This window comes from Nannospalax galili, unplaced genomic scaffold, assembly GCF_000622305.1.
Source record: "Nannospalax galili isolate Female #2095 unplaced genomic scaffold, S.galili_v1.0 scaffold311, whole genome shotgun sequence".
In the NCBI taxonomy this organism is placed as follows: Eukaryota; Metazoa; Chordata; class Mammalia; order Rodentia; family Spalacidae; genus Nannospalax; species Nannospalax galili.
The window spans coordinates 4,077,141-4,102,343 of NW_008330298.1; the positions used below are offsets into that span (position 1 = coordinate 4,077,141).

The 25,203-nt window shown below is 41.1% G+C and overlaps 1 protein-coding gene across 2 annotated transcripts; it reads right to left on the reverse strand.

The window, feature by feature from the left end:
- Positions 1 to 23,872, reverse strand: CUNHXorf56 (chromosome unknown CXorf56 homolog). 2 transcript variants are annotated; one of them, XM_008844027.3, is made up of 7 exons: positions 23,662 to 23,871; positions 23,246 to 23,363; positions 9,235 to 9,276; positions 7,040 to 7,178; positions 5,864 to 5,953; positions 4,733 to 4,825; positions 1 to 2,305 (listed from the first exon to the last, which is right to left on the reverse strand). In XM_008844027.3, exons 1-7 carry the CDS (start codon positions 23,783 to 23,785, stop codon positions 2,243 to 2,245), a joined length of 669 nt encoding a protein of 222 aa, XP_008842249.1. In that variant the 5' UTR covers positions 23,786 to 23,871; the 3' UTR covers positions 1 to 2,242. The 2 variants fall into 2 exon arrangements, with proteins under 2 accessions (XP_008842249.1, XP_029424814.1); XM_029568954.1 differs by lacking the exon at positions 9,235 to 9,276 and having other exon boundaries at positions 23,662 to 23,872.
- Between the last annotated feature and the right edge of the window lie 1,331 nt (positions 23,873 to 25,203).

Here is a 25,203-nt window from a genome sequence, read left to right on the forward strand (position 1 = left end):
TTATTTTAGTCTATAATTTTATTTTTTATATTTTAAGATGGAGTCTTGTTTGCTATGCTGCCCAGATTGGTCTTGGACTCCTGGGCTCAAGCGATCCTTTCAGCTGCTGAAACTATAAGCACATGCCAGCACACCCAACAAGACAGGTTAGCCTCTACAAAGCTTTTCAACTTCTCTTGAACAATAAAATTACATTTCCAAATGTCACCAATGATTAGAGTGGGAATATTTCACAACATTTTCATATTTTTGTCACAGTTGATAATTTACACAAAAAAGAGTACAATTTTCCAAAAGTTCAATATGTCTCTTATTAATATATATTTTAAAGATTCCACAGGAGAAGTAGTTCAGCATAGTACAGAGCTCAGGTTTTAAAGTCAGATTTGGGGTTTTGTCAATTACTGCCTAGAGGATCTTGGGAAACTTTGAGCTTCAGGGTACTCATTTGTGAAATGGGGATGGCAACAGTTAAACCTATCTCATAGGACATACTGTAAGAGTGAGATAATACCTCTAAAGTGCTTTCCACAGCATCTGATGCACACCAATTCCTCAATGGATAGTAGTATTATTGTTGCTATTACTACTATTTTCATTATTACTAATAAATAATCACTCCTCAAATCTAGAAACAAACCTTAAAAGGTCTACAAAGAAGTGAGCATAGAAGACTAGCAGCAGTTGGACGCTGCAGTCAGACAACAGAACCCTGAGTTTCATAACTGGTGGAAGTCTATTCAACCTGTGCACATGGGCACTGGGGATAAAATGGAGTAAAGTAGAGCTTATTGTGTGAGTGTGAGGTTGAGAAACTGGGAGGTGATCACGGTTGGTCACTTACATGGTTGTTAATTCTGTCTCACAACTGGGACAGGAAATGAGGTGGGAAGGAAGATGGGAGATGGTAACATAACCCCAACTCTGGGCTTCCCCAGGATCCCCAATCCTCTTTGGCCCAGTTCTTGCTAGCTCACTTCTACCCCTACATTTCCGCAAAAAAAGGAAATGAGCAAAAAGCAAAGAAAACTATTTCCTGGCAGCAATTCCCAAACAAGCCTTGGATATTTAAAAAGTGCAATCCATTATAGATAATATGAGGCAGGTAATACACTTTGTGTCTCCCACACTTTGAAATACAGGTGAACAGATTAGAAATATGGTAACAATCACATGGCTATTGATACCACTGAAGCAGATTGATATAAATACTTAAAATACTCCCTGGCAAATAGCAAATGTAAAAGAAGACATCCAACAGATAATTTTAGCTCAGTATCTGTAATGTTACTCAGAGTAGCACTATTAGCTGACTCAAGGTTGGGTTACTTAGCAGAATTATATTTTATATTTTAATTCATACCCAAGTTATCCTACCCCTGCACCTATAATCTGGCTTCCCTTTTTTGTTTTTTGGTGTTGAGGATGCCTCACACATGCCTAACATGTACCTCATCACTGAGCTACACCCCCAACAGCCACATCGCTTTCCCTTCTTTAAGTACAAAGTCTGACATTGCAAGACTCACCTATAAATCAAATATTTTAAGTAAAGAAAGATGTATACAAATTTTGGCTTTTAACTGATTTCTACTGACAGTAGGAAGATTCAAACCGTAGCCAATTCTAAGATCAGAGACAGAGTTTCTTTCTTTCTTTCTTTCCTTTTTTTTGGCACTTTTTAGACAGGGTCTCCCCAAAGCCCCAGCTGGCCTGGAATTCACAGATATCAGAATGCCTCTGCCTCCTGAGTGTTGGAAGAGTTTCTTAAGATGATTCAACTTGTAGCTTTAAATATAATTATGTCATTTTCCTCCTACACCATAGTTTTTTTTCTTTGAGACACTTAAGCACTGATACACTTATAAATACATAGCTGAAGGAATGTGCTTTGAATGGAAAAAAACTTATACAGAAGCTGGACATATTGGTACTTTCCTATAATTATGTCACTCAAGAGGCTAAGGCAGGAGGATCACAAGTTCAGGGCTATCCTTGGCTATATAATAAGAACCTGTCTCAAAAATTCATAGTATAGAATACTTATATAAGATTTTTTTAAATCCTAGAAAACATTTGAAATAGAAACAAAGACTTCAAAGAAAGAAAAAAAAAAGCAATAGCTCACTAAATGAAGGAAATTCAGCAGGGAGGTCGTGAAGCTTTCTCCTAGGACATAAACATAAATTAGTCCATGACATCAAGAAGCTATTTTGCTTCCTGAACTAAATGCTGGCCTTGGTTATTTGAACTGGTTGTCAATTAGGGTCCCCTTCATTTTTGCTTTCTTGGCTTCCAGTTCAGCCTGAAAAGAAAAAAAAAAAGTATGCCCTAATACATCACATGAAATTCTTAACATTCCTTTTTTATTTTAGCTGTCCACACACTCTCCCTTAATGTTCTGTATACAAACTAGAAGTGGTTCTAGAATCCTTATCCAGCTCAAACAACTGCTTGTGAACCTTTTTGATTGTAACAAAGATAAAATGCTATTCATAAACAATACAGTGGTAGGTGAATATCAAGGCCGTGGCCAAGGTAATGGACACAGGGATTCCTAGATCCCCAAGACCTGCTGATGGCTGACAGAATCTGTACCATAACATACAGGTATGCTATTCTTGGCAGAAGAGGATCATAAATGGTTGGTAATAAGTCCAAGCAATGTGCATGCAAAATATTTAAAACTTAAAAAAAATTTATTGAGAATTTCATACATGCATATAAGGTGTTTGGATCAAATCCATGCCCACTCCCTCCCCTCCAACTCCTCCCATATCTCCCCGTCACTTTTTATATTTAGAAACTTTTATAGCAATCTGTCAGAGTAGAAATAAAAGAAAATAATCTAGTAATACAAATTGAGACCAATTCACTTTTATTGTATTTTACAAGTTACAAAATTAAGACTTAAAAAGAAAGCATTGGTTTTTCATCTTAGAAAGTTTGAGAAGCACTGTTCTAGATCACTATGGCACGGTAAAGCAGCAACCAGGCCCCAGCATCTCTAACACCAAAACTTAACTACAGTTATTACAAGATACTGACATACACATGTTCCCTTTTACATATGAAATCTATATTTAAGTATGTGGGGGGGGGTCATGAATCTAGACAGTAGATCATGAAAAGGGAGGAAAGATCTTGCAGAAAGGATAAAGGATTGGGGCAAGAGAGATGCCTCAGTGGGTTAAAAGCACTGACTGCTCTTCCAGAGGAACTGGGTTAAGTTCCTAGCACTCTTACAGCAGCTAACAACTGTCCATAAGTCTAGTTCTATGGGATCTGATATCATCATCTTGTCTCTGTGAGCACTGCACACATGTGGTGCACCTATATACATGCAGGCAAAACTCATACACATAAAATAAAAATAAATTTTAAAAAATTATTTAAGGATAAGAGAGCAGAAGGGGAAGTGGGGTGTGATAGTGTGGGTCTATAATCTAGCACTCGGGAGGTAGGGGCAGAGGGGCAGGAAAATCAGGAGTTCAAGACCAGTTTCCACTTCATAGCAAGTTTAAGGTTAGTTTGGGCTCTACAGGACGGAAGGAAGGAAGGAAGGAAGGAAGGAAGGAAGGAAGGGAGGGTGTGAAGGAAGGAGGGAAGGAGGAAAGGAAGGACTGAGGGAAAGAAGGAAGCAAGGGAGGGAAGGGGGTGGGGAGGGAGGGATGGAGGAAGGAAGGAAGGAAGGAAGGAAGGAAGGAAGGAGAGGGAGGAAGGGAGGGAGGAAGAGTAAAAGGAGGGAAGGAAGAAGAAAGGGAGAGACAAGTAGGGAGGGCAGGAATGAAGGAAGGAAGGAGGGACTGAGGAAGGGAAGGGAAGGGAAGGGAAGGGAAGGAAAGGAGAAGGGAAGAAGGGAATGAAGGGAGGGAGGGAGGGAGAAAGGAAAGAAGGAAAGAAAGAAAGAAAGAAAGAAAGAAAGAAAGAAAGAAAGAAAGAAAGAGAAAGAAAGAGAAAAAGAAAGAAGCAGAAGAAGGGACATGTGGGAGAAGGAAGGAGCCCAGTCAGAGAGGGGCAACAGGAATGGGAAGGGCAGTGGGGAAGGATAAGAAAAAAAACACAGTATGACACACATTTATAAAAATGACAATTTTTGATCTGGCGTCAACGCAGTAATGTCTGAGGTTAATGAAATATCACAAGTAAATTATTAACCAAAAAGCAAAATTAAAAGATTAGTAGGGAAAAGTTGGGGTATACAGGGGTGGGAAGGAGATAAGGTGGGGTGAAAGCAATCAGAATGCATAATATACATGTATGAAATTGTTAAAGAACAAGTTCAATAATAAAAAATTTAAAAATACAAGCACCAACCTACATAGCGGTGCTGTGCTCTAAGTTGAACCCATGAATAAGGCAGAAAACTATCAGTGCTTTAAAAGCAATGACTAGCCCCAATCCAGGTATACTATGATTATATACTATTATACCTTTGGAGAGTATTAAAAAACCCTGCCCTTTATTAACGCCTACCCTTGGACCACAGGTAGCATACTGAAACATCATTCTAGTTAGGCCTATCTAACAAGTATTATAATTCAGGGCCTAGATCCTGCAGTCACTACTGCAGAACAGGGTATACCAACAGTTACAGCCTGGGGTAAGAAAGCTGGCAGCCAACTATACTGGTAACTCCTAACCCCTTCTTAAATAATCCCCTGCGTCTGCACAATTCAGAGCAAGAAATCCAAACCACCAGGCCCTGTGCCCTTCCTCCCATGCCACTCACCAGCTCTTGGAGTCGTCTCTTGCTCATGCCCTTGCGCTCTAGCTGTTTTTCAATCACTTTGGCGTTCTGTGCATAGGAGTCAGCAACTTCCCTCTGCAGAGAAAAATGAAGCATCCTTAGACCAGCACTCTCACCAGAACGACAGTAAAGACTGCAGTAGCCGTTTATACTATGAGTTAGCAGACTGCAACTGAAATACAAGCCTCTGGATACATTGTCTTTCTTTCTTTTTTTTTTTTTTGCCTCTGGATACTTTCAACTCTTCATCTCAATAATCCAGGAGGGTTTAAGTTTCAAGGGTGATCCTTTAAGAACACCTCTCTGTAACAATCACTCTACTGAGCTGGACATGGGGGCACACACCTTTAACCCCAGCACTCAGGAGGCAGAGGCAGGAGGATCTCTGTTGAGTTCCAGGCCAGCTGGGGCTATAGGGAGGCACTGTCTGGATACTTTCAACTCTTCATCTCAATAATCCAGGAGAGTTTAAGTTTCAAGGGTGATCCTTTAAGAACACCTCTCTGTAAAAATCACTCTACTGAGCTGGACATGGTGGCACACACCTTTAACCCCAGCACTCAGGAGGCAGAGGCAGGAGGATCTCTGTTGAGTTCCAGGCCAGCTGGGGCTATAGGGAGGCACTGTCTCAAAAAGACCAAAAAAAAAAAAATCACTCTACTGAAATATCAGAAAAGTAACTGTTGCTCCTGCTAAGGATATAAACTATCAGAAGGGACTGAAAAATTATTCAGTCCAGTACCTTATTTTTGTTTCTTTTGAAGACAGGGTCTTGCTATGTAGCTCAGGCAATAAGTCCTTGACTTGAGATCATCCTGCCTCAGCTTCCACAGTACTGCGATTACAGGCCTGCACTACTGGGACCAGTTCCAGTTCAGTGCTTTTTAAATTAAAAAGGTAATGAGAAAGTTCCAACAAAGCCCTGTTTTCATTTTATAGATGTCCTTGACATCCAGGAAAACAGGCACTAGCCCATTATCATATAGATTCTTCCGAGCAGAACAAAGTGTGAAAGCAAAGTTACCCAACTGTTCTGCTCTGCGGAGGCTTTGATTAGAGTACCCTTTCTACCTCCTACCCAGTTCCAACTCCCTTGAGAGCAGAAGCACTTACAGCCTCGATCTCTTCTTCTTCTTCATCAATGGTAGACACAGTAACAGAGCTGAACTTGCCCATGTCTTTAGTCCGTTTGGTCATCATCACCTAGAATAATAGGAAGAATAGCCAAGATAAGGTCACCCCAAGAGGATCCATGAGCCATTGTGTGTATGCACATATACATATGTGTGTGACTGTATGAAGGATGAGGATGGATGGACATCTGCCTCTTTGAGACAGGTTGAGTAAGTGTCAATGTTTTCTAGCATTTGCTATTAAGACGTTTTTTTAAATTTTTTTAATTTTTCATTTTTTGGTTGTTAACCTTAGCCTTTAATGGCTGTGCCATCTCTCCAGTCCTTAAAATTTATTTTTAATTATGTATATATGTGTGTGACTGTGCAGGTAGGGGTATATGCATGTAAGTGCAGGTGCCATCAGAAGTCAGAGGTGTCGGATCCCCCAGGAGCAGGAGTTACAGGTGGCTGTGAGCCATCCAATGTGGTTGCTGGGAACTGAACTCAGGTCCTCTAGAAGATCAGTACATGCTCTTAACAGCTGAACCATCTTTGCAACTCAATATTTAGGGGGTTTTAAGTATATTTAAAAACCAGTCTATGGGGCAGGAGAGATGGCTCAGCAGTTAAGAGCACTGATTGATCTTTCAGAAGATCCAGGTTTGGTTTCCACCACCCATACAGCAGCTAATACCCATCCTTAGCACCAGGCACACATGTGGTGCATTTACATACATACAGGCAAAACACTCATACACATAAAATTTAAAAATAAATCAAAATAAAATCTAAAAAAAATGTAATTCAGGATTTAATTGCTCGTACCCTAAAAAGAAAAAAAAAAGAATAAAAGGAAAATAAAAAGCAGAAAACTTCTAACTTTATAAGACTACTGTACATAAAACTAGTAACAAATATCACAATTCTGTAACATCTGCTTATACACAAAAATGGCATTTTCTTAATAAACAATTCATCCGTAAATGGAAGTTTCTCAGGTATAATACCCTTACTTCAAAATTTAGTGGTTGTGATACAGCTCAGTATTACTTACTTAATATGCATACGATATGGGTTTGATCCTCAGCACCACAAAAAAATTTTTTTTATTAAATAAAAATTGGGGCTAAATCTGTACTATATTAAGCAGCCTGTATTCTTCAGTGGTAATTACCTTCTTAGGAGGCTCCTGTTTCTGAGTATATATATTTGTATTCCCAAATCCCTGACCAAACTTCACTACTGCTCCATCCACGATGAAGGTCACAGGAGCATTCTTGGGCTGGGACTGGTAGAAGAGCGGTAGTCCACACCTGCAGATAACAGAGTGAATCTCTTGGGAGACCTCTAAGTCTAAATTCCCAGTGAGTGGTAAAAGAAGCTTAGTTTCTGGGAATAGTTTCGTTTGTAAACTAATGTTTAGCCATTCTTGATAAGAATTAATCAGGGTTCATGTTGAACTTTTTCATGGATTCTTAGGTCTCTCTGATTCAGAAAGACAGGCAAAACACTCATACATATAAAATTAAAAAATAAATCAAAATCAGAGAAGACTCATTCAACAAATGTAGGGGGTAAGGCCTGGGAATCTGCCGTTTTCTGTTTCTTTTTTTTCTTTCTTGTTTTTTTTTTTTTCCTTTTTGGTCTTTTTGAGACAGTCTCCCAGTAACTCCAGCTGGCCTGAAAGTAACTATGTAGACCAGGCTGGCCTCAAACTCAGAGAGATCCACCTGCCTCTGCCTCCGAGTGCTGGGACTAAAGGCGTGTGCCACCATGCCCGGCTTAGAATTTGCTATTTTCATCAGCATCCCACATGATTATTAACATTAGACAAGTTTGGGAAATGCTGGCTAATGCTATTGTTGGCTTTGTTAGTCAACAACTGCTACCATTTTCCAAGATGCCTTAGCACTGGTTTGGGCATTCTGTCTACTTTTTCTGTTTTGTTTTGTTTTACAACATCCAGGGAAAGTATAAAGGTTCCACTGCAGCACTTGGCAAACAAAATCTTATATTAATCACCACTTTCTTTGGATGACCATTATGTTTTCTGAGCTGAACTGTAGACCTTCAAGATATAATAAAAAAGCGGTTTCATACAGGGCGTGGTAGCACATACCTTTACTCCCAGCACTTGGGAGGCAGAGCAGGCGAATTTCTGTGAATTCGAGGCCAGTCTAGTCTACATAGCAAGTTCCAGACCAGCTGGGGCAACAGGGAGACCCTGTCTCGGTGCAGGGTGGTGAACAGCAGGAGCAAATTCAGTACAGACAGCAAGTTTCATCACTGCAGTATGGCTAGGAACCAAAATGTCTTCTTACCCATTTTCCTCTGCTTCAAGGTTTCTAGTCTGTCTTCTGAGAGCCAAGATGCAACTGTAGTTACATCAACATTGAACTTACTGATATTCTCACTATGAGTAACCTAAAGCTGAAAATATATACAGATTTTGCTTAAAACAATATTTTTTAAGATTTTTAGCTTTGCAGTCTATAATACATTTTATAAATAAGCCTGGAACTAAATTACGTTTTTTACATTTTCAGTATGACCCAGCCAATTTCACTCCAAGAGAAATGTATGTTCACACTAAGAATTGTACTAGAATACAGTGTCATTATTGGTAACAGCCAAAACTGGAAGCAACACAAATTTACTGAGTGAATGAACATATTACATCTCAATTTTTAAAATTATACTATGTGAAAAACTTTTTTTTTTTGCATGATATGATGGCTCATGCCTATAATCCCAGTATGTGGGAGGCTGGGGCAGGAAGATCAAAACCTCAATGACAATTTGGAATTTATATTAAGACCTTGCCTCAAAAGAGTTTTTTTTTTTTTTTTTTTTTTTTTTTTTTTTTTTTTCGTCTCCTTGCAGCCCCAGCTGGCCTGGAACTCCCTCAGGCTGGCCTGGAACTCACAGAGACCCTTCTGCCTCTGCCTCCAGAGTGCTGGGACTAAAGGCATGTGCCACCATGTCTGCTAAAAGAGATTTTTTTTTTTGGTCTTTTTGAGACAGGGTCTCCCTGTAGCCCCAGCTGTCCTGGAACTCACTATGTAGACCAGGCTGGCCTTGAACTCAGAGATCTGCCTGCCTCTGCCTCCTGAGTGCTGGGATTAAAAGCGTGCGCCACCACGCCTAGCGAGATTTTTTTTTTTTTTTAAAGATCTCATTTTCCTCATGTATGTAGTCAGTTGGTCGGGATATAATTTTAATCAACTTCTTTGGGAAACATTAGCATTTGGTTTGAAGGTTTTTGAGATTATAGAGACCTAACAGAGAATTATATCCAAGTAATTATTTTCCTAACATTCTTTGCTTCTATTTACCTAAGCTTCAGAGACTCAAACTGTTGATACTTACTTTGCACACTTCTTTCTGTACTGACGTTCAATACCTTCAGGCCTGTACAGAAGTTAAAAAAATAAAAAGCTAGGAACAAATCTCATAACTGATCAACCTTATCATTTCATTTCTTCCCTTCATTCATCACTCATTGTTCATCATAATTCATGCTAAAAGTTCCAACGGTTTTCATTTCGTGGATCTACATGGTTTTATATATATTATATATAATACATATGTGATCTTTCCATATTAATATAACAAAGAGCTGTTTTGGGTCAGCAACATGGCTCAGCGGGTAAAGGTGCTCACCGCCAAGCCTGAGTTTGAACCCAGATGCTGGAAACAGAGAACCAATTCCTACAAGCTGTCCTCTGACCTACACATGCATACCATGGCACATGTGCGCCCACACATATACACACACATAAAACAGAAAATAAAAATAAAGAGTTGCTTCATTCTTTACAAGGGCTAAATTGTTACATGGTGACCCCAACAAGAGGACTGAGTTCAAGGCCAGCCTAGGCTACAAAGTGGACCCTATCTCAAAAAGCCCAAACCAAAACCAAAACAGAGAATGACACAAATTGCCAAAGCTCACTCAGGAAGTAGTATCAAATCCACACAGGCTATAACAAGGAATTGAATTAGTAACCAAAAATCTTTGCACCTAGTTAAACTTAGTGGGTCATAAAAACAAAAGAAAACCAAAAGACATGAATATGGGAAAGGGATTTGTTTAGGGAGGAAGGAAAGAGGGAGTGGGGTGAGAGTAAGTAGAGTGCATTATACATGCATGATATTGTTAAAGAATAAATTAACTTAAAAGATCTCTGCAAAAGAAAGAGCCAAGACTAGAATCTTTACTAGTAAAATTTAATTTTATAAGTTCAAATATAATTCCAATGTTTACTATTTTTTTAAAAAAATGAAACTTCCCAACTCATTATGAGGCCACTTTTAGTTTGCTACTATACAAAATATCACAAAGATATCACAATCATTAAAGATCAATACTGTTTAGAATATGCAAGTAAACACCGTAAAAAAACCCTGGCAACCTGAATTTATCAGACTATTGAAAAAAATTATATAGGACAAACTAGAATTCTTCTTAAAATATAAGAACAGGTTAATATACAAAAATCAATCAAGAGGCTAGAGAGATATCTAAGCAATTAAGAAAGCTTGCTGCTCTGGCAGAGGACCTGGGTTCAGTTCCCAGCACCCACATAGTGGCCCACAACCTTCTGTAATTCCAGTTCCTTGGGATCAGATGTCTTCTGGCCTTGGAGGGCACTTGCACACATGTGGTACATATGTACTCAGGCAGGCACACAAACATACACACAAATAAAAATAAATAAATCTTTTTTTAAAAAAAAAATCTATGTTGGAATAGAGAGCCCACAGATAAATCCATGCAGTAATATTCCACTGAACTTCAACAAAGGTGCCAAGAACACACAATGAAGAAAGAGCACTCTGCAGTAGATATCCGCAGGCAAAAGAATAAAACTGGTAGCCAGGTGTGGTGGCGCACGCCTTTAATGCCAGCACTTGGGAGGCAGTGGCAGGCAGATCTCTGTGAGTTCAAGGCCAGCCTGGTCTATATAGCGAGTTCTAGGACAGCTGGGGCTACAGGGAGACCCTGTCTGAAAAGAAAACTGGACCCTTATCTATGTCATATATAAAAATTAACTTAGAATGGATTAAAGACTTAAATATAAGGCTGAAACTACAAAACTACTCAGAAAAAAAAAAAACACGGGAAAAACCTTCATGACATTATTCTGGTCCAGTGGGGGTTTTGTTGCTGATGGTGGTGGTGGTGGTGGTGGTAGAGAGAGAGAGAGAGAGAGAGAGAGAGAGAGAGAGAGAGAGAGTAATGCATGTATATGACACCAAAAGAACAGGGGAATAGAGCAAAAACACACACATAGGATGACATCAAACTAGAAAGGCTCTGTGTAGCAAAGGAAAGAACACTGTGAGAAGACAACACACAGAATAGGAGGAAATATCTGCAAATCATGTATCTGATAAGGGGTTACTATCCAAAATAAATAAGGAGCTTATATAACTCAACAGCATAGAAACAGCCTAAATGAAAAAAAGGGGGTGGGGGTCACTGGGGCCATACGTAACTCAGTAGTAGAGCGCTTGCCTAGCATAGACGAGGCCCTGGGTTCAATTCCCAGCACCATAGTGAGGGGTTGGGCAGAGAACCTGAATAGACATTTCTCAAAAGAAGACATCTAAATAGCTAAGAGGTCCATGAAAAATACGTTCAACATCACTGATCATCAGAGAAGTGCAAATTAACAGCACAATGAGACAGCATCTCACACTACTAAGAGTGACTATTACAAAAATGACAAGCAGCAAAGGTGAGACTGCAGAGAACCCCTGCACATGGAAATATAAATTAGTAAAGACATTTTCCTAAATCAAAAACGAGGATGGAGGCGACGGCTTAGTCAGTAAAGTGCTTGCTGCATGAGCATGAGCACCTGACTTCAGATCCCCCAGAATCCATTTAAAAGCTGGGTACAGTGACACCTGACTGTATTCCTACTGCTGGGGAGACAGACAGGAGGATCGCCAGGGCTTGCTGGTCACCCAGTCTAGCCAAATTAGTAAACTCCAGGTTCAGTGAGAGACTCTTGTCTCAAAAAATAAGGTGAGAAGCCGGGTGTGGTGGTGCACACCTTTAATCCCAGCACTTGGGAGGCAGAGGCAGGCAGATCTTTGTGAGTTCAAGGCCAGCCTGGCCTACATAGTGAGTTCTAGGACAGCTGGGGCTACAGGGAGACCCTGTCTCAAAAAGACAAAAAAAAAAAAAAGATGAGGGCTGACAAGGTTGCTCAGTAGGTAAAGGTATTTGTCACCAAGCCTGAAGACCTAAGTTTGAGCCCCAGGACCCAGTGGAAGGAGAGAACCAACTCTCAAAAGTTGTCCTCTGACCTCTTCATGCATGCCATGGAACATCCACACTCTCCTCCCCCATACATACATGCATGCACAAAATAAAGAAATGTAGTTTTAAAATTAAAAAAAATAAGGTGGGGAGTCACTGAGGAAGACATCTGACATCAATTTCTGGCCCTCCCCACCTATGCGCTCTCTCTCTCTCTCTCTCTCTCTCTCTCTCTCTCTCTCTCTCTCTCTCTCACACACACACACACACACACACACACACAGACACAGAAATCAGGATGGAGATGACCAAGGAGGGACAGAGGAAGGTGGATCTCTGTGAGTTCAAGGCCAGCCTGGTCTACATAGTGAGTTCCAGGCCAGCTGGGGCTATAGGGAGACCCTGTCTCAAATAGACCAAAAAAAAAAAAATTGAAATATAGGCTGGGTGTGGTGGTACACCTTTAATCCCAGCACTTGGAAGGCAGAGGCAGGCAGATCTTTGTGAGTTCGAGGCTAGCCTGCTCTACATAGTGAGTTCCAGGACAGCTGGGGCTACAAGGAGACCCTGTCTCAAAAAGAAAAAAAAAATAAAAATTAAAAATATAACTATCATATAATCTAAAATTCAGCAGTGCCACTACTGGTTATCTATCCAAGGTACTGCAATCACTATGTTGAACAGACATCTGAACTCCTGTGTTCATTACAGCACTATTTACAATAGCCAAGAAAAGGAAACAAATATCTACTGACAGATGAATTAAGCTAGTTTTCTTTCTCTCTCTCTCTCTCTCTCTCTCTCTCTCTCTCTCTCTCTCTCATTCACACACACACACACAAAAATATTGCTCAGCTTTAAAGAAGGAAATCCTACCCAGAAGGCATTATGCTAAATGAAGTAAGCCAGGCACAGAAAAATAAATACTGTATGAGTTCATTTATTTGTAAAATCTAAAATTGTCAAATACACAGAAGCAGAGGATAATGGTAAGGCAGTGGAGGTGGGAGAAATGAAGAGTCATTTAAAGAATGTAACATTGGGGCTGGAGAGATGGCTCAGCAGTTAAGAGCACTGGCTGCTCTTGCAGAGGACCCAGGTTCGATTCCAGCACCCACATGATGGCTAACAACCCAGTTCCAGGGGATCTGATACCTTCTTCTGTCCTCCACGGGTATTGCAGGACACAGGTGTACTCACAGACATGCAGGGAAAACACTCATACACATAAAAACAAACAAACAAACAAAAAGAATGTAAATTTTCTGGGCTGGAGAGATGGCTCAGTGGTTAAGCGCACTGGTTACTCTTGCAGAGGACCCCAGTGGTACCCAATGGGCCATAACTTTAGTTTCAAGGGATACCACTCCTTTTTCTGGCCTCCATGGGCATTGCATGGATGTATGTGGTGCACTTACAGACATGCAGGCAAAACACTAACACATAAAATAAAGATAAATAAAGGAATATAAAGATCCTGTTATGTAAGGCGAATAAATAAACTCTGGAAATCTAATCTGCAGCATGTGATATGGTATCTTCCAGAGTAGAGAGATGACAAATTTGCCCTTAGTCATGTTGATTCTGAGGTGGGACAGCCGGTAAAGGGAAGGAGTATACAGTTAGATAAACAGTTCAGGGCACAGGAGAGAAACATGGACAGACCTAGACTTTTTAAGTATTATTAGCATGTAAGTATAATTAATGCCATAGGAGGTGGTGAGCATGACCAAGGAGGGACAAATAAAGGACAAAATTAAAGCCAGAACCCTGGGATTACCAATACTTAAGAAGCAGACTGGAGCCAATTAGAGGGTTCAATGGGTAAGGTCTGACAACCAGAGTTCGATCCCTGGGACTCACATGGTGTAAGGAGATTGCTGACTTCCACAAGTCATTTGAAAGTTTTTCTCTGTCCTCCACCCATGCATTATTGTATGCACATGTGTATACACATACATACAGACTTATAATAAACATTAAAGTTTTTAAAAATCTATTATTTTTAGCTGGGCGTGGTGGTGTACGCCTTTAATCCCAGCACTTGGGAGGCAGAGGCAGGTGGATCTTTGTGAGTTTGAGCCCAGCCTGGTCTACATAGTGAGTTCCAGGACAGCTGGGGCTACAAGGAGACTCAAAAAGACCAAAAAAAAATGGTTTTTTTTTTTTTTTAAAGTGGGCATAGCTGGGCGTGGTGGCACATGCCTTTATTCCTAGCACTCGGGAGGCAGAGGCAGGCAGAGCTCTGTGAGTTCAAGGCCAGCCTGGTCTCCATAGTGAATCCAGGACAGCTGGGGCTACAGGGAGACCCTGTCTCAGAAAGACCAAAAAAATAAAAAATTTAAAAATTTAAAAAAGCAGGCAGAAGGAAAAGAATCCAGAGGATTGAGAAGGCCAAAGAAGAAGGAAAAATCACCAGAATACCTTCATACACATCAAGGGAATTGACAGCACTGAGGAGCTGTGGTCTACAAAGACCGAAAAGTACTTCATAACTGAGGCTGTGGGAAGAGAAATAGGGCACTAGGGAGTGGTAGTATCAAAGAGAGTTACTTTGGCATCAAGAGCCTCCTAGGTGGGAAGAGCTGGGCCACAAGGTACACGTTCAACAGTAGCTGATGCTATCTATACTCAGCTACATGAAAAAGGGAACACTGGGGCTGGAGAGATGGCTCAGTGGTTAAGAACACTGGTTGTTCTTGCAGAAGACCTGGGTTCAAATCCCAGCACCGACATAGCATCTAACAACTCAGTCCCAGGGGACCGACAGCCTCTTCTGACCTCGAGCATTGCATGACATGGGTGCACTTACCTACACACATACACATAAAATAAAAATAATAAATGAAATTTAAGAGAAAAAAAGAAAAAGGGAAACACTAAGAACAGACTAATTAAAATTCTTCTTTGGCCAACAGGACAGCACAGAGTAAGCCCTTGGAAAGGCTGTTCATGATTACAGCATGAACTATGTCAAAAGGGCACTTTCCATGCATGCTGGGAAATTCTAAGAACTCTGCAGCCCAACAGTCAACTTGGCCACACATCTCGAACAGATGGCTATAAGTTAATGCTTGTAGGACATACAAATAATTACTCCTAATTTCCAACTCAACCGCACACACACTACATAGTATTATTTTTTTTATCGCAAACCCCCCTTACCCCCCACCACCCCAGGTGGTGGACTTATCTTAAATTTTGCCAAACCCCCAAAACAAAATTAAGTAAGACTTAAAACCCTCGATTATTTTTCTTTCTATAAGTTACCAAAAATGTAACCTCAAATTTTGTATTGTGTGCAGAAATCCAAAAAATTTTTTTCCGCCAACGACAACTTAAATCGCCTAACTACCACCAGAAAAGAAAATAACATACACTAGTTAGTGTAACTTAAAACAAAGCAAAGCACTGAAAATGCTTAGATGGGCTATACAGCCCCACAAACATACAAAGGTTTGGTCCTGGCCTTATTATTAGTTGCAGGTAGACTTACACGTGCTAGACTCCACGCACCAGTGTAAAATCCCATGAAATCACCTAAACGATCAAAAGGAGATGGTATTAAGCACACACAAGTAGCTAAAGACACCTTGCCAAGCCACGCCCCCACAGGAAACAGCAGTGATAAAAATTAAGCAATGAACGAAAGTTTGACTTAGTCATACCCATAGGGTTGGTAAATCTTGTGCCAGCCACCGCGGTCATACGATTGACCCAAACTAATAATCATCCGGCGTAAAGGGTGTGCATGGAATTAAACCAATAGGATAGAAAACTACCAACAATGTAAAAATTTTATGGTCTAACTAATCACAATAACAAAAGCAATCCTAACCACCCTGACCACACGATAGCTAAGGCACAAACTGGGATTAGATACCCCACTATGCTTAGCCCTAAACATAAATAATTAAAAACAAAATTATTCCTCAGAGAACTACTAGCCACAGCTTAAAATTCAAAGGACTTGGTGGTACTTTACACCTGTCTAGAGGAGCTTGTTCTATAATCGATAAACCCCGTTACACCTTACCACCCCTTGCTAATTCAGCCTATATACCGCCATCTTCAGCAAACCCTGTCAAGGACAAACAGTGAGCTAAATGATAATCGTAAATACGTTAGGTCAAGGTGTAGCCAATGAGGTGGAAAGCAATGAGCTACATTTTCTATATAAGAAAATTACGGATCCCTCCATGAAATTGGAAGGTGAAGGAGGATTTAGTAGTAAATTAAGAATAGAGAGCTTAATTGAACTCAGCAATGAAGTACGCACACACCGCCCGTCACTCTCCTCAAGTACTAAAATTGAAACTATTAATTTATAAGCCAATAATAAATATTAGAGGAGACAAGTCATAACAAGGTAAGCATACTGGAAAGTGTGCTTGGCAAAACCAAAGCGTAGTTTATACAAAGCATCTGGCCTACACCCGGAAGATTCCACCACCAAGGACACTCTGAGCCAATACTAGCCCAACCACCACTTAACTAAACTACTAATACGCAGTAAATCAAAACATTTAGCTACCTAGACAAAAGTATAGGAGATAGAAATTACTAAAAGGCGCTATAGAGACAGTACCACAAGGGAAAGATGAAAGAATGATTTAAAGTACAACAAAGCAAAGATTAACCCTTGTACCTTTTGCATAATGAATTAACTAGAAAACCTATAACAAAAAGAATTTAAGCTATAGACCCTGAAACCAAATGAGCTACCTAAGAATAATTTTAGTTAAGTGGTACAACAAAGCAAAGATTAACCCTTGTACCTTTTGCATAATGAATTAACTAGAAAACCTATAACAAAAAGAATTTAAGCTATAGACCCTGAAACCAAATGAGCTACCTAAGAATAATTTTATGAATGAACCCGTCTATGTGGCAAAATAGTGGGACGATTTTTAGGTAGAGGTGAAAAGCCTAACGAGCTTGGTGATAGCTGGTTACTCAGAAAACGAGTATTAGTTCTTCCTTAACTTTACCATAAGAATACAAAATCTAAATGTAAATTTAAAGGGTAGTATAAAGAGGGACAGCTCTTCAGACAGAGGACTCAACCTTGTATAGAGAATAAAACTAAACCAACCCCCATAGTTGGCTTAAAAGCAGCCACCAATTAAGAAAGCGTTCAAGCTCAACTCCAATACAACCTTAATTCCCAAAATCACAATAAATTCCTAAATTACTACTGGGTCAATCTATAGAACTATAGATGAGATAATGTTAGTATGAGTAACAAGAAAACTTCTCCTAGCACAAGCCTATAACAAACCGAATACTCATTGTTAGTTAACAAACCCCTAGAAATAATCCAAATATAAATCAACCTAGACCAACCAATTGTTAATCCAACACAGGAGTGCACTAAGGAAAGATTAAAAGAAGTAAAAGGAACTCGGCAAACAAAAGCCCCGCCTGTTTACCAAAAACATCACCTCTAGCATTACCAGTATTAGAGGCACTGCCTGCCCAGTGACACACGTTAAACGGCCGCGGTATCCTGAACATGCAAAGGTAGCATAATCACTTGTTCCTTAATTAGGGACTTGTATGAAAGGCAAGAGGAAGGCTTAACTGTCTCTTACTTCCAATCAGTGAAATTGACCTACCCGTGAAGAGGCGGGTATAAATGAATAAGACGAGAAGACCCTATGGAGCTTTAATTAACCCTCTTACTCACCAACACTAATAACCTACTGGACTAACAACACAAAGAGCTAAGAGAAAAATTTCGGTCGGGGTGACCTCGGAGAACAAAAAAACCTCCGAATGACTTAACTCTAGGCCTACCAGCCCAAAGATACTTAAGTAGTCAACAATTGATCCAATCATGAAATTGATCGACGGACCAAGTTACCCTAGAGATAACAGCACAATCCTATTTAAGAGTCCCTACCAACAATAGGGTTTACGACCTCGATGTTGGATCAGGACATCCAAATGGTGCAGCCGCTATTAATGGTTCGTTTGTTCAACGATTAAAGTCCTACCTGATCTGAGTTCAGACCGGAGTAATCCAGGTCGGTTTCTATCTATTAACAACTTCTCCTAGTATGAAAGGACCAGAGAAGTGGGGTCAACTATACAATAGCACCCCAAACCTAACATATGAAACTATCTAAATATACAAAATATGTATTACCACTACCCAAGACAAGGGTTATTAGGGTGGCAGAGCCTGGAAACTGCATAAGACTTAAAACCTTATAATCAGGGGTTCAACCCCCCCTCCCTAATAGTGCACCTAATTAACGTGCTAACCCTTTTACTACCAATCTTAGTAGCCATGGCCTTCCTAACCCTAGTAGAACGAAAAATCCTTGGATACATGCAACTATGAAAAGGGCCAAACGTAATTGGCCCATACGGTGTACTACAACCCTTCGCCAACGCCATAAAACTATTCATTAAAGAACCACTAAAACCTCTCACCGCATCACTAACCCTATTCACCATTGCCCCAACCCTAGCCCTCACCCTAGCCCTATCCTTATGAATCCCACTCCCAATACCTCACCCACTAATTAACTTAAATCTAGGGGCCCTATTCATTTTAGCAACATCAAGCCTATCCATATACTCAATCCTATGATCAGGTCGAGCCTCAAACTCCAAATATGCACTAATTGGAGCCCTACGAGCAGTAGCCCAAACCATCTCATACGAAGTAACACTAGCCATCATTTTATTATCTATCCTTCTACTATCAGGGTCCTTCTCACTACTATCAGTAATCTCATCACAAGAACTAACCTGATTCTTACTACCAGCATGACCCCTAGCCTTCATATGATTCATGTCCACATTAGCAGAAACAAACCGAGCCCCATTTGACCTAACAGAAGGAGAATCTGAACTAGTATGAGGCTTCAATGTAGAATATGCCACAGGTCCATTCGCACTATTCTTTATAGCCAAATACACCAACATCATCATAATAAATGCCCTATCAACCATCATTTTCCTTGGAACTGTATACAACCCACACAACCCAGAACTATTTACACTTAACTTCACACTCAAAACACTAATCCTAACAACCACATTTCTATGAATCCGAGCATCATACCCACGATTCCAATACGACCAACTAATACACTTACTATGAAAAAACTTCCTCCCTCTAACCCTAGCATTCTGCATATGACACATCTCAATACCAATAACCATGGCAAGCATCCCACCATACATATAGAAGAAACATGTCTGACAACAGAGTTACTTTGATAGAGTAAAAAATAGAGGTTTAAGTCCTCTTGTTTCTAGAACTCCAGGCATCAAACCTACACCTAGGGCTCCAAAAGCCTTCGTGCTACCATTACACCAAATTCTATAAACTAAAGTAAGGTCAGCTAAAAAAGCTATCAGACCCATAACCCGAAAATGTTGGTTTTAACCCTTCCCGTACTAATTAACATCCTGGCGCTAACCATCATCTTACTAACAGTCTTCGTTGGGTCCATTATCACCATTCTCAGTAACCATCTAATCCTAATATGAGCCGGCCTAGAAATAAGCATGCTAGCCATCATCCCCACCCTAATATTCAACTCCAACCCCCGTTCTACAGAAGCAGCCACAAAATACTTCCTAATCCAAGCAACTGCCTCTATAATCCTACTACTGGCCATCATCCTAAACTACCACAATTTAGGGATCTGACAATTCCACCACAACACACAATTCTACATCTACTCACTAGTACTAATTGCCTTAATAATAAAACTTGGTTTAGCCCCATTTCACTTTTGAGTACCAGAAGTTACCCAAGGAGTCCCAATCCTAAGCGGACTCCTACTACTCACGTGACAAAAATTGCCCCACTAGCCATCATATTCCACATCTCCTACTACCTAAATACCACCATAGTTCCTCTATCCGCTATCATATCAGTTTTCATCGGTGGCTGAGGTGGATTAAACCAAACACAACTACGAAAAATTCTAGCCTACTCCTCAATTGCCCACACTGGCCTAGGCACTACCCGCCACTAAGTAAGACAAAGCCTAAACCTGACTCACCTAAAGATGTGGCTCATTGGATTTCAGGATTTTTACATCAGTCTAGGGTAACCCAGTAGTTTTCTGGGGTAGCCATGGAGGCCCTACCTTATGGTGTCATAGGAGCCTGTGGCTTGGTTGTATTAGATTACCTTCTGTACTAACTGAACAATACATCTTAATATAGAATACTATTATATTTGTAAGTATCTATAAAGATTATACATTATTATAGTGATCATAAAGGTCATAATTTTCAAAATCAGTGATCTAAATAATGAAGGATAGAAAACACAGGACATGGCAGCACATGTATGTAATTCCAGCACCAGAGAGGCACAGGTAAGAAGATCAGAAGTTCAAGTCCAGCCTAGGCTACAAGACAGTCTTAAAAAAAAGACTGTGCATGCCTTTAATCCCAGCACTCAGGAGGCAGAGGCAGGTGGATCTCTGTGAGTTCAAGTCCAGCTGGTCTACACGGTGAGTTCCAGGTCAGCTGGGACTATAGGGAGACCCTGTCTCAAAAAGACCAAAAAAAAAAAAATTTAAATAAATAGCTAAAATAAGGAAAGAGACAGTGAAGAAAGCCACAGATATGATGATGCAGACAGGTATTAAGTGATTCACTGATAAACCAAGGAACACCAAAAACTGCTGGGGGGAGGGGATAGACAGAGACAGAGAGGAGAGAGACAAGAGGGCCAGGGCTCAGTGAGATGGCTTGGCTCAGGGGGTATAAAGTGCTTCAACAAGCCTAATGATGGTTCCCAGGATCCATATGATGGGAGGAGAAAACTGACTCCCATTATCCTCAGAACTCTACACACACACACACACACACACACACACACACACACACACACACAAATAATTAAAATATAAAAAAGAAGGTAGGAAGGGTAAGGAAGGATCCTTTCCTATGATCTTCCAAAAGAACATGGCCCTGCTGACAAGACTCCTAGCCTCCAAAGCTATGAGACTATTAATTTCTGTGGTTTAAAGCCCGTTTTGTGATACTCTACTGTGGCAGCTCTAGCATGCTAATATACTAGTATATTCCAAGCTACTAAGACAGGACCCAGCACATGAGGGGAGCTCAGAAAATGAAATATCTGTTGAATAAATAGGCGGACTTAATTCTCTAGGACCGATTGCTCTGTGGTGTTTTGCACCTGTGGATGACCCCTGTCTTCCACATAGTGAACCTCTTTCCCTGACAGAGACTAAAAGAAAGAGAGGATATATTTGAGACTGGATCTAATTAGCACAGGCTATATAGCTGAGGATGCTTCTACCTCCTGAGCATTGGGGTTAAGGGTATGTGTCACCATACCTGGTATCTGCAGTGCTGTGGATTGCAAGCACTCTATCAACTGAGTCACAACATCCCCAGTCCTCACTCTATACTCATTGTATATAACTTTATTCTTCCCCAGTTCCAATTACCCATATACAACAAGGATTCCTAAATCTAAAACATATCTAACCATGTCACTCCCCTGCTTGAAAAATGGAAACAGGACTGGGGAAGTAACTTAGTAAAGTGCCTGCCTTGTAAGCAAGCATGAAGACTTGAGTTTGATTCCCCAGAATCCACATAAAATGTCAGGCACGGTGGTGCACTTGTCATCCCAGCACTGGGGAGGTGGAGTCAGGTGGATCACTGGGGCTTGCTGGCCAGCAGCCAGCCTAGCCTACTTGGCAAGTTCCAAGCTGATGAGAGACCCTGTCTCAAAAAAATCATAAAAAGGTGGATGGCACCTGAGGAACAATACCCAAGGTTATCCCCTGGCCTCCACAAACAGTGTATACACACACACACATACACACACACACACACACACACACACACACACATCTGACCTCTACAGACATGCACACATGCACACATACACATACCCCTGAGCTCCACAAGCATGCACACACGCAGGCAATAGCTCTTCACTTCAGATAAAGGACAAACTTGTCTACCTCAGCATTTTTTTTACTTCAGCATTTTACTATCTTCACCCCAGTATGCATGAACCTCTTTCTGTAAAACAGTAATCCCAGCTCTAGCCACAAAGCACTATTCAAATTTCCCAAGTGCATCATATCTGATGCTCTTAACGCTTCCATATTCCTTCCACCTAGAATGTTCCTCATCCCCATCCCTTAAGTGGTAAAATCCTAGTTCAGGCCAAACACAAATTCCACTATCTTTTAGAGTCTAAATGACCCACTTGCACCTGTTTTCCCTTAGCCTTTTATTCACAGCATCAGTATTTCTATCACAATAAAAAGTCTGCTTCTTCACTGATCTCTTGAATAAAGATTGTGCCTTATTCATTCAGAGATCCAATACCTAGCTCAGTGCTGGCATACAGTACTTACAACACCACAGATTGAGAGGCTGGGAATGTAGCTCTGTGGTAGAGTGCTCACCCAGTAAGCCCAAGGCCCTTGATTTCATTCCTAGTCCAGCAAAACAAAAGTTGTATGAACTCATTCAAATCTGTAATTTGTAAGTTCCAGCTATGAAATGGCAATGGTACCCAGCATTCACATAGTCCTAACAACCATCTGTAACTTCAGTTCCAGGGGGATTCAACGCCCTCTTCTGACCTCCGCAGACACTGCACGACATGGTTGCACTTACATATATGCAGGCCATATATAAAAAATAAAAATAAAATTAAAAAATATTTTATTTATTATTTTTATTTTATGTGTGCGAGTATATTGCCTGCACATACGAATGCACCCGTGTTGTGCAATGCCGCAGAGGTCAGAAGACGGCTTCGGATTCCCCTGGAACTGGAGTTAAGGACGGTTCGTAGCCGCCGTGTGGGTGCTGGGAATTGAACCCGGGTCCTCTGCAAGAGCGTCAGTGCTCTTAACCTCTGAGCCACCTTTCCAGCCCCAAAATAAAAATGAATTTTAAAAAAAATTACAAAAAAAGAATTTGCTGCATTAACAAAAGTTAGAGAATGATGACAAATGTCAAAGCATTGGGACTTACTGGATGAGCTGCTCAGCACTACATAGGATACTGATACTCTTCAGTCACAGACCTCAAGACAACAGTGAAATCCTAGGCAGAAAGCATGCAGCTTACCTCCGAAGGTACGTAGTCTCCTCATCTTCGGTGTTACAAAACTTATGGGCATGTTTGGCAGCATCAATCACACGAGACCGGTCCCGGGGCCTCATGGGCAATTTCTCTAACTGACAATCTGAAGGAATGGACAAAGAATAGTCACTAGGAGCACCGCACAGTATCTTGAACCTGTCGTGGTGGCGTACGCTGCAATCCCAGGACTCTGGAAACAGGCAGGCGGATTACCGGCAAATTCGAGGCCAGCCTGGGCTACAGAATCTCAGCCTGTGCAACTTAATAACCTCAAAAAGAAAGACTTAATAGTCTCAAAAAGAAAAAGAGAAAATAAATAAATAAATAAATAAATAAATAAATAAATAAATAAACCCGGCGTCTCCCTCCCTGCAGTCGTCCTCTGCTTCCCGCCTGCTCACCCAGCACCAGGACCATCTGGCCACACAAACAGTAGTAGACATGGAGGGGCTTCTCGCCGTCGTCATATTCCTCGCGATCCCGAGTGTCAGAGCAGACCACCGACCGGGACACAACTTTAGGCATAGTTAGGAAGGAGCAGCCCTGGAAAAGAGTCGCCCAGAAATGGCGACACAACCAACTGGCCGAGCTGTTTCTCTATGGCAACCCTTGTCACGTGTCAGTACCTGCCAGCCAGAATTTCCGCCTACTTCCCTTCCCGGAAGTCCGGAGAAGAGGAGGCGGCGCGCGCTCGCGAGGGATTGGGGGATAAAGGGTGGGGGCTGTGAGATTCCAGTTGCTGCTTTGGGCTAGACTTAGTTGGGATAACTAACTGTGACACCCTCAGTATTATTTAAATTATTTATTTATATTTCTGTACAAACAAGAATATTTATTACACTTATTTGAGATCTGTGTGAGAGAGAGGCAGGCAGAGAAAGGCGTGTGGAGGGCAGAAGACAACTTGGGGGGAGAGAGAGAAAGGCTAGAGAGAGAGGCGTGTGGAGGGCAGAAGACAACTTGGAGGGAGTCAGCTCTCTCCTTCCAGCAGAACCCAGAGATCATCAGGCTTAGCAACGGGCACTTTTACCCACTGAGCCATCTCAGTGGCTCATGAATATTTATGAGTATATGTAAAACGATGTAATAAACGACTATACATTACACATATATACGAAACCGAGATTTTTTTTTTTTTTGGTCTTTTTGAGACAGGGTCTCCCTGTAGCCCCAGCTGTCCTGGAACTCATGTAGACCAGGCTGGCCTCGAACTCACAGAGATCCGCCTGCCTCTGCCTCCCGAGTGCTGGGATTAAAGTCATGCGCCACCACGCCCGGCCATAACGGAGATTTTAGACGTAACTTAAATATTTTAATTTTTCTAGTGATATTCAGGATGAATATCTAATTAAGTTGAGGCTTTTTTTTTTCCTGTAACATAAGGCACAGACTGCGCTAGGCAAGTATTCTACCACTGAGCTATAATATCTATTCCATTCCCTGTTGCTTTTTTTATCTTTGTTTTTTGTTTTGTTTTGAGATAGGTTCTCCCTGGTCTGGAGCTCACTGTGAAGACCAAGCTGGCCTCGACCTCATGGAGATCTACTTGCCTCTACCTCCAAGTGCTGGATCAAAGGCAAGCGCCACCATGACCAGCACTTTTATCTTTTTAAGAAGACATCCAAAGCCTGGTGGGGTGGTGCACGCCTTTAATCCTAGCACTTGGGAGGTAGAGGCAGGGGCGGATCTCTGAGTTTGAGGCCAGCCTGGTCTACATGGCGAATGCCAGGCCAGCTGGGGCTAAAAAAGAGGACATCCCAAATCAATAGAGATTATTTATTTATTTATTTATTTATTTATTTATTTATTTATTTATTTTGAAATGCTGGGTTTTGGGGCTGAAGAGATGGCTCAGCAGTTAAGGGCACTGACTGCTCTTGTAGAGGACCCGGGTTTGATTCCCAGCACCCACATGGCAGCTACGAACCGTCCTTAACTCCAGT

What these genes read in the sequence shown, in the direction of transcription:
- CUNHXorf56 (XM_008844027.3), bottom strand. Translation starts at nt 23,785, where the DNA reads ATGCCTAAAGTTGTGTCCCGGTCGGTGGTCTGCTCTGACACTCGGGAT. An exon ending in TACAGAAAGAAGTGTGCAAA is followed by an intron (nt 7,179 to 9,234) that starts GTAAGTATCAAC and finishes TGTTATCTGCAG; the next exon opens with GTGTGGACTACCGCTCTTCT. An exon ending in AAGAAGAAGAGATCGAGGCT is followed by an intron (nt 4,826 to 5,863) that starts GTAAGTGCTTCT and finishes TTTTCTCTGCAG; the next exon opens with AGGGAAGTTGCTGACTCCTA.